The 10,111-nt window shown below is 35.9% G+C and overlaps 1 protein-coding gene across 10 annotated transcripts in view; it reads right to left on the bottom strand.

The window, feature by feature from the left end:
* Positions 1 to 643: 643 nt before the first annotated feature.
* Positions 644 to 10,111, bottom strand: part of MFF (mitochondrial fission factor) — a 32,420-nt gene continuing 22,952 nt past the window's right edge. For 5 of the 10 annotated variants that reach the window (XM_038001448.2, XM_007966482.3, XM_007966487.3 and 2 more), the window contains 3 exons: positions 5,929 to 5,988; positions 2,741 to 2,825; positions 644 to 1,490 (listed from right to left, as the gene is read on the bottom strand). In XM_038001448.2, the coding sequence (XP_037857376.1) occupies positions 1,359 to 1,490; positions 2,741 to 2,825; positions 5,929 to 5,988 (277 nt within the window). In that variant the 3' untranslated portion in view covers positions 644 to 1,358. Of the gene's footprint in view, positions 1,491 to 2,740; positions 2,826 to 5,928; positions 5,989 to 7,535; positions 7,569 to 10,111 lie in introns of all 10 variants that reach the window. The other 5 variants (XM_007966479.3, XM_038001443.2, XM_007966480.3 and 2 more) reach the window with 2 other exon arrangements.

Raw genomic sequence — 10,111 nt, 5'->3', positions numbered from 1 at the left:
CCGGCGTGAGCCACCACACCCAGTCTTGAGATTTAAATTCACCAGTATATACATATAATTAGCAAATAAATACCACAATGAAAAAAGTATATACAACTCTGGCTGGGCGCGGTGGCTGTAATTCCCACTCTTTGGGAGGCTGAGGCAGGCGGATCACCTGAGGTCAGGAGTTCGAGACCAGCCTGGCCAACATGGCAAAACCCTGTATCTACTAAAAACACAAAAATTAGTTGGGTGTGGTGGCCAGTGCCTGTAATCCCAGCTACTCAGGAGGCTGAGGCAGGAGAATCACTTGAACCTGGGAGGTGGAGGTTCTAGTGAGCCAAGATCACGCCATTGGACTCCAGCGTCGGCAACAGAGCAAGACTCCATCTCAAAAAAAAAAAAAAGTATACACAACTCAAGGTATTTAAACCTGAACCACTTTATAGATATTATAAATTAGAAAACCACCTACAATGCAACCAACAGCCACCAATACCAGGATGAAGGTCTGAATGGAAGCACAGTAGGTTCTTGCAACCTACCATGTCATTAATTGTATTACTTGCTCCTGAGACAGGAAGACTCATATAAGGTAATACGATACAAAATGTAGCTGATCGCACAAATGATGAAATAAAATCCTCCAATAGACAAATACTGCTTTGCTTGACAGTTTATTAAATACACTACATTTGTACCTTATTCTGTAGTTTTTTAAATTGTTCACACATGAACTGAGTAAAAACGTACTTTATAGAAAACCAAGTGCAAAACTAAAATGAAAGAATGCACATATTGCACACATATTAAACTGCTGAAATGTTAGAACTTAATCTGTACAAGTACCTAATGAAGAAGGTTATGAAATATTAGGTGGTTCGAGTTTCTCAAATCTGGCACCAGACCATGACTTTGAAAGTGTTAATGTTGAAGTGTTGATGCAAAAATGTCTATTAACAAAACTGCTTAACAGTGTTTGAGAAATAGGACAAAAAAATTGTTTTTCTTTCACAGACACTTATCTAAATCAATTCTCTACAGACTCTCTCCCATTCAGAATCACTTGTGTAGACTGATGAGGCAAAAATAAATTCCTTTTAAAAACCAAAACTGGAGCCTATTTACAAAACATGCAAAGGGAGAATTTTAAGCAGGTGTTACTGCAGAACTGCTCAAACGTGAATACAGCTGAGTGACAGAATATACCTTCACTTCTACAAATATGGGTCCTTCCTCCAGACTTTCTGGAAGAAATACATTTTCAGGGAGTGGACTATAAAATGGCATACAACGCAGAGACAGAAACAAAGAAGTTTGCAAATCTTTTATATTTCCAGTTGTTGAGACAATATTTTTGAGAGCTGATGTTACCTCTAGCGGCGAAACCACAGCCAGCTATTAAGCAGCCAGAAAGCTACAGTAATTGAATACATGACCATTTCTCTTTTAGCTCGTTCTTTGTTCTCCTCTTCCAGAAGTTGTAGACGTCTATTTAGTTTGATTATCTAAGTGAAAAACAAACACACAAAAAATACAATATAGAGGCTTTAATGAATAGAGCAATCAGATTCTTATAAAGTAGTATAATAATTTGTCAACAAAAGTATTATTACAAACATGGAAAGTTTCATCTGGAGCAAAATAAACACAACTACATAAAGAAAAACATGTCATTCATGACAGCTCAAATTCACTTAAACATCCTTTCCCTTTCCCTTCTTCAGATTTCTGAGTTAGGAAGGGTATATTTCCTTCCTAACTTGATTACGAAGTGAGGTGAGGAAGCTGTTACCTACTGTTATTCTGGCAGAAAAGACTCAGTATGCATTTTGGCAGGCTTACCACAGCACAAAGAATACGGGATTCCTTTCCCTTCCTATGTCTCTCCTAGGAACTTCTTGTCACTCAACCTCAGTTGTTCATCTTTAACCTGGCATAACTGCCTCTCTGTCCAGCTCTGAATTACTGACACAATCCAATGAAATAACCTACTGTAGTGGGCCTTGGGATATGGCATCCAAACCCTTCAGGCCTGAAGGCTGATTCCCCAGCTGCTGGAAATGCTGCTGGCTGACAGTACAGTACCACCCTTGCTGTTAGCCCTTACTGTGAAAAGCCCAGGGCTGAATAACCAACCGCCTGCTTAAGCTCATGTTCTCCTACTGATCTTCACCTAAAAACATCTTATTTAATTCAATTTCCCTCTACATCTATTTGGCATAGACATAATGAGAAAACCAACTATGCCTTCTTCACATGTGTGTATGTCTGTGTGATACTCGAGGCTGTGGGAGTATTAAAAAATACACATGTGCAACTGCAGTTCTAAGAAAGGATTTATTACAGAATACAAGAAATACATATGCAGAGATGCTATGCAAGCTGCAAGGAGCAGTTTCCAAAATGGAGTTATTAAACACAGTAACAAAGGTTCCAAAGTGATTGTTCCACATTTCAAAAGCCAAACAAGCAACTTATGGCTGTAATGGTTTGCTAAAGACTCTTTGTTATCGGCCAAAATTACATTCATCTATCTTGGTAATACTGTTTTATGGTGACCACAACATGTAAATGGTAGTTTAATATATCTTTAATCAAAATGAGAAAATCATTTATGGCTTACTAGCTTGACAGATAAAATAGTTCAATTCATGGGTCCCACAGGAGAGAAAAATGATAAAATGTTGAGAACTATCACTTTAAAATACTGTATGAATTTAACTGAGAAATCTATCTTATTTGGTACACTAAATACCTGTCGTCTTAGTGAAGCTGCATCTACAACAGTCAGGTCATCTGACGTTCCTTCAATTGTTGTATCTATATTTGAAATGCCATACCTGCAGATAAGAGATAGAAAGACAAATGAATATTAAAGTAGAACTCAGAGTAACTGGCACGCCATGTCATGCTTTGCGTAATGCTCAAAGTAGTATTCAGAAAACTGGTACTAATAACATGAATTACTAAAATATTTTACCACCTGAATTTGTACTAATAAAGGAAAGGAAAAAGCTTAAAATGACAACTGTCTACAATATTGAATAGGGGCACTAAAAATTGGAGAATGAGAAAAAAATCCTGACTAAAGATACAAATAGAAAATTCTCAAGCCAGAAGGATTGGTGATGCTAAAAAGGGTCCCTGGCTGAAAAGGTCTGAGAGCTGCCACTTAGGATAGAAAAAAATATGATTCTTACACAAACTTATGTCCATATGTAAGCCTATAGGCACAGACTCACTGGCAGGGAACACAACACAAAGTAGACTAACTCTTAACTAAAAAAAGAAAGACTCATCACCTCTTCTCATTGCCTCTTGTCTTACCATTTGTATTCTTTACTTCTTTTTTTTTTTTTTTCTGAGACAGAGTTTCACTTTTGTTGCCCAGGCTGGAGTGCAATGGTGCAATCTTGGCTCATTGCAACCTCCACCTCCGGGGTTCAAGTGATTCTCCTGCCTCAGTTTCCCAAGTAGCTGGGATTACAGGCACCCACCACCATGCCCGGCTAATTTTTGTACTTTTAGCAGAGACGGGGTTTCACCATTTTGGCCAGGCTGGTCTCAAACTCACGACCTCAGGTGATCCACCCGTCTCAGCCTCCCAAAGTGCTGGGATTACAGGTCTGAGCAACCACGCCCAGCCTATTCTTTACTTCTTATTTCTAATTACTTAGGCTCTACTGTATTCTCCCACAGAAACAATTCTGAAATCTCCTGAATACATCTTGCCACTACATTTAGCTCCAGAATTGGCCCAATAATGAATAAGAGGCTGTGTACAAAAAAATACTGAAAAACCCCTAAGACAAAATCCAGAGAAAGCATAATAAAAAAGTACTTTTTGTTCCAATGCAGTTACTTCTAAAGGGGAACTACTTTTTAGGTGAATGACACTAAACTTCTGAAAAACAAAGACAAATGCCATTCCTCTCCTTTGCCTGGATTTCCACATTTTAAAATTAATAGCTTCATTAAGCTACAACTTATATAACCACACAATTCACCTCCCATATATTTTATATCCTAACTGGTTATTTTAGCAAAATGGCACAGTACATTTTCTAAATGAGCAGAACATAAACAAGCGAATTAAAAGTTACTCCTGTGTAGTACACAGCATTAGCACATAGATCATCTACTCTAATATCTAGCTCAGCAAGTCCCCACACAAAAAGCACATACCCACAACAAAGGGGTATGAAGCGGAATTACACGTTTCATCCAGACATGTTAAAGACAAGTCTATCCAGAAAATCCTTTTGTTTTAAATACTGTTAAAAGTAATAATTTAATAAAGTATGCAAAAAACCTTAAACAATAGATGGCGTGTACTGACCCTAGATAATCTACAACCATCTCCAAATGTTCCTTCTATGGCTAAATTGTCTTTCTCATTAACTGTCCCCTTGTTTCCTGAGAACACAGTAAACAACCTGGGGCACTGAGGGTAATTTTACCAGTTAGAGAAGTAAACTTCTAAGTTAGTAGATGCTGGAACTATGGGTTTACAAATGATTAGTGGAAAAAATAAAGGTTGAAGGTTCCCTTTTCCTTCACTTCATCCTCAAAACAAAACTCTTCTCTTTCTCTGAGGCCACATAACAGATGAATAATTAGAAAAAAAAAAATCCAACAGAAGCAATTGTTAAAGGGATCTGAACTGAACATAGAGAATGAAATACAAATGAAAGCGACCACTCACAATTTATATCCTGAATTAACTAAAGTTTAGATATCTGAAAAGGAAATCTCCATTTGCAAAGAAATATAAGGATATGACCAAAGATTTTACCTATATAATTAAATTGAAAACAAAAATATGTTACTTACATTGTGTTTTAAACAAAAACCTGCATTTATTAGTAACTAAAAAACTCTAATGCTAAGTTAGACCACTGGCTGAAAATACTCTGACCGGAAGATAAAAGGATCACAAACTTAGAGAAAAATATAAGGGAAAACAACAATGAACTGAACTAAGATTGTAAAAAGAACAAGTCAGCAGAGTGGTGAGGGATTACCACAGTCACGCTTTCCAATTTCTCCAACATGAATTCAGTTTTAATGAGCAGCTAATGTTTCCCTTTTCTCTTGCTTCGATGAATGCACCAGCTTCTTCTAAGCACAGAAATGATGCTGCCAGTTTTAAATCTACTGCTACAGATAATACATTTCTGCTTGAATAAAACCGACTGAAAGAGTTATACAGTAATAGCGTCTGTGGATACCAACGAGCTTTTGTTTATCCAGACTACAGGAAAACTAAATGGGGATTTTGGCACTTGAGAATTGTATGTGTTTGTGTGTGCCATTCTGCCAGCCCCTGTGCATATCAGGAAGAAAGGAACACTCAGCCTACACATGTCTGAAAGTGTGAAAGGGGCAAAAATAAGAGAGAAGGCCTTAAATCAACAGATGATAAAAATGCTTAAAACTCAATTTCCTTTCTAAATCCGTGCCTTCCCAAACGGTGGAGCTGTTAATACTGATTCCTCCCAGTTTAAGATGATGCCTTACAAAGAAAGAGGTTTGTTCACACACCAGAAGTGACATTCCAGATAATTAACAACTTAAAAGGAACTGCTGGGCACAATTCAGGCAACCATTAAAATGATGTACATAAGATGAGATTTAAGACTTTTTTTCTGTTTTAGCATGTCAATTATTACAAACCACCTATAAACTATTAACACTACACTTAAATAAAATAGCTGTTCACATCGTAACATAATTATTAAACATTTTCCCTCATACTAATTGGTCAAATGTCATGACTGATTATTCACTGTTCTTAGAGAGAAGCAAGATGTACCCATCGAGGAAAGCTGTAGAAAGAAGTTTAGCTATAAACACAGGTGTGGCTACGACATGCATCATGCCCTGCAACACACAAATTCCGCCAACCATTTACCCTGGTAATTACAAAGTCTCAAAATTTACCTGATGTTCTCATGATGAGGATTAGAAGTGGCGGCAGCAGACCCACCACGCAACACAGGTCTAAGGCAGGTTTTTGCGGGAGAAGGCACAAGACAGAATCGGGAAACAGAGAAGTAATAAAATAAAAGCAAAAACAAGACAAATAAATGTCAAATAGGATTATATTGTATATTTCAATACAATATAATATCTCTCAATCACTTGAAAAAATCCTTGTCTCATGTGTCCTCCATTTTATCATTTTCATAAACATTACTATTGATCAAAGAAACAAAGGGAATCTATATTTACATGACAAAATAGCACCAACATATAAAATAATTTTCTTGATGCTTTACATTATGAAATTTAAGACAGAAGACAACTCTGTTTAAAAAGTGTAATTCCTTTCTTCTAGTTGGAAAAAAAAAATCACTAGCACCTTTAAAAGCATATCAGTTAGCTGCACCGGTATGACCATGGTTGCTCATCTGATATCAACAGCTCCATCTCAAAAACTGTATTCATAAATTTCAAGAAACTCCATTTCCCACCGTTCCTTCCCTCCCACCTTATTAATTCTGAGTAGTGCCTGATGTCTCACTGCGGCTGCGTGTCAAACTCTCCGCTCTCCAGAGTGAAAATGCAAGCCTCCACTCTGAAGCTGAGAAGATCAGGAGACGTGCTGGAGCACATTACAGGCAGTGCAATCCACAATCTGCGTCTGATCTTGAGACAACCAGGAGTGGCATACAGGGCCGCTGGGAATGAAGACTAAGGTGCACTGGGAAACCTGGTGGGCATTTCCACCCATTCTCAGTATACATTTTGGCGCTAGAGGAGTAGCTTTCTACCTTGATGAGCAGTAAGCTTTCCAGTGAGTTTTATATTTTAAAATCACAAAACAAAAGCTTCTACCTGTTCACTGGTCAATTCCCCCTAAAACAGTCAGCAATATTTACTAAGCAGAGAAAGGAGACTGGAGTATTGGATCCATATAAAGATTCAAAGAATTACTAAATCCTATTTTGGATATCTAATTCTCTAAGTAACCGATCTGGTTTTGCTTGAATTTAAGTATCAAGACAACACTGAATTATATAATGGTAAATGTTTAATACCAAATGCACTAATTTTTTCTGTAAGTTGGCACAGCTGTGGAATTTTGACTACAATACAAATCATTATTTTCTGATAATTCAATTTATGTAAGAAAATTCTAATGTTTAACTTCCATATGTCTTAAAGGTACTACCAGTGCTTAAATAAATTTTGGGAGCCTAGATGACAAGGGATTCAAAGAATTTTTGGGGTGTTTCCCCACACGTTTGACTTTTATTTTACTGGCTAAAAAACATGGAGAAATCACATATGCTTGAGACAGGTCTTTTAACTCATCTCATCCTAGTACCATATTTACTCTGTGGTATTAGGAAACCTGTTATTTAACTACAATCTTAAATTATACTAACATGAAAATGGTTAATTAGATGAAGCCATCGCTGTGTGCTTCTTAAAGCTTTTTAAAAAACTGCACACAGCATGTTCAAATGGATCTGTCATATTCAACATATTCCACCACAGAGATCTCCCTTTTATAATGCAGAGCCAGAAAATAATACAGTTACCTTTCACAACGTATTTCATTTTGTCTTCTCACACTGGCAATTGACACATATAATATAAAAGTACATTAGACAGGTATTTGGCAAAATTAGAAACTTCATTCAAGTACCATTTTCTATGATAAGTATGATTTAATACATAAAATCTCTTCAACAGTATGTTTTGTAGAGTGGTAAAAGGGAAAGAAATCCAAGGCTACCACCAAGCTCCACCATTAACTTGTGTACTGACGTTTTTTGAGTAAATATGCTCTGACGTAACAGAATATGTGTTTCTTTGCTATAAAAATGTAATCTGCTACAGAAAATAGACAGTTTAATTGGGAATCAGGAATTATACTTTTTTTAAAAAAGAGAAAAATTATAAATAACAAACATTGTATCCACTGCAACTCTGGATTTCCAGGTCTTCCAAGCTGTATATTTATAGGGATACTTGCCAAAAATATAAATTATTCACACATTGGTTTCTTATTCTATTCACTCAAAGCTGGTACAGTCTGTTAAGGAAAAATTGTATAAAAATAATCAAGCCTCTCCTAAAAATAAGAGCTAAGCATGACTCATCTATCAATATTTAAATAATGTTCTTACACAGGAACTAAGTTTCTTTTTTAAGATGTTAATATTTTACATTGTAAAATGAGCTACATAGCTCTAACAGATGTAGGGAGAGACAGACATTTTCTAACCAGGTAAGGACCAAATCATAACAGTATTTTAATTTCTGCTGCACCTGAGCAAATAACACACCTGGTGTTTTGGTAAATTTTCAATGTACCGGTTTTCCAAATGCATAACACTGACCTGTGTAAATAGTTTTCTAACATGTACCTAGGATTTAACTTGGTTTTCATGTTGAGCTTGGTTTAGATCATCTACATGCTTGTAAGAAAAAAATATATAGTACATAAACCTTTTGACAGCGTCCTTTAAAATGTAAACTGAAAATAGTTCTTAAGTCAAGGAATTGTGAATCTGCATTATTTCACAGTGATAAAGCAAGCAGAAAGCGTTTTTCTTTTTCCGCCAAATAGTTCTAGCTTAAATTAACCATACCTAATGTGATGGCATATGATGAAAGATAAAGTATTGCATTAGCATAATAGCCAAGAGTAATAAAATAGAAAGGAAAAAATGATGTACAGAGCAAGGAACACAGAAGCACTTAAAATTTTATAAGCAGTATTATTTTATAATCATGCAAGTAGAACATTATCCAAATTTCACATTCCTATTTCTTATATCTGAAAAGTCATGCCGGATACTTCTCACAGAGGAAATAAAAACTGATTTGGCACTTAAAATTCTGACAAAATCTTGCTCAACACTGAGATCCTAAGTGAATACAACTTAAAAAAATCCTTTCAATACTGAAAGCATCAATTAGACTGATAAGAATCTAACCCTCCAGGCTCCAAGGTAACAACTAATGCTACAGACCTAGGAGCAAAGCATTATTAATATAACTCCTTCATGAACTTCTAAAAACTTACTGAAATGAATGAGAAAAGAGAACTCCTTCCCAGAAAAGGGATTTTAGAGTTATCAATTCATCACAATGTAAAAAAGTGAAATAAAATTTCACTTAAAGTCTAAAATATTTTTCATTATTAAAAAAATACAAAGTTTATACTAATATGATTTTTGATTTTATACATTTGACTCTGAGGCACAATGCTTTTCCATTATGGAGGAAAAAATCCATTCTTTTTATAAGTTCCACATGACTGCAATGAACTGTGTATATGCTGATCGTGGGGGTTGAGACGAATCTTTTTTTTTTTCTTTTTTTACTTTTTGGGACATATAATTTTAATGTACTGTGACTTTGCCATCTAGCTATTATTACTTTTTATACAAGATTTGGAAATATCTCTCTCATTCAGATATTTTAAATGTAATAGCATTGATATGACATATTTGCACCTAATAATCTGGTTTCCACTAAGGACTTACTGTAATTAAAAAGTTAAACAAGTTAGTTGATGGACAATAAATCTGTTTGAAGGAGGGAAGAGAAAACAGACCCTTGTAAATATTAGTTCTTAAGTGCCAGCTACTTTATATTTAATATTGTTTGAAAGATCTCCTACCACACTAAAGAATTGGAGGCCATTATCCCATTATAATTAAAGGTGGGGGAGGGGAGAAGATCCTCACAAGAATTCAGAAAGCTAGATATTATTATCCTTCCTCTCTAGTTTTCAACAGATGAGAAAAATGAGGCCAAAAGAAGCTAAGCAGTTTGTTCAAGGCCATTATGCAGCTATGCACTGGGGTGGATCCGGGTTAATTCTGACTGACTCCCTGAATCCATGCTTTTTGTTCTGAACCTTGCTGCTTCTTATAGCTTCCCAATAGTCCAAGAATGTCTTTGAAGCTTCAAAAAGCACAAAAGGGAGTCTAAACCCTTGGGGAAAAACAAACAAACAAAACACATCTATACATATACATGTATATATAATTCCCCTCCCCACACCCTCATGCCATGAGCTTTCTTTTTCAGCTCTTTTCAGTGCAGCTTTCAGTCCTTGGGCCCAAATGCATAGCACTAGGTCAACTCTGGGAAGGCCCTG

This window comes from Chlorocebus sabaeus, chromosome 10 (assembly GCF_047675955.1).
Source record: "Chlorocebus sabaeus isolate Y175 chromosome 10, mChlSab1.0.hap1, whole genome shotgun sequence".
Lineage (NCBI taxonomy): Eukaryota > Metazoa > Chordata > Mammalia > Primates > Cercopithecidae > Chlorocebus > Chlorocebus sabaeus.
The sequence above is the reverse complement of the archived record's forward strand: the minus strand, read 5'-3'. Positions and strand labels throughout refer to the sequence as shown.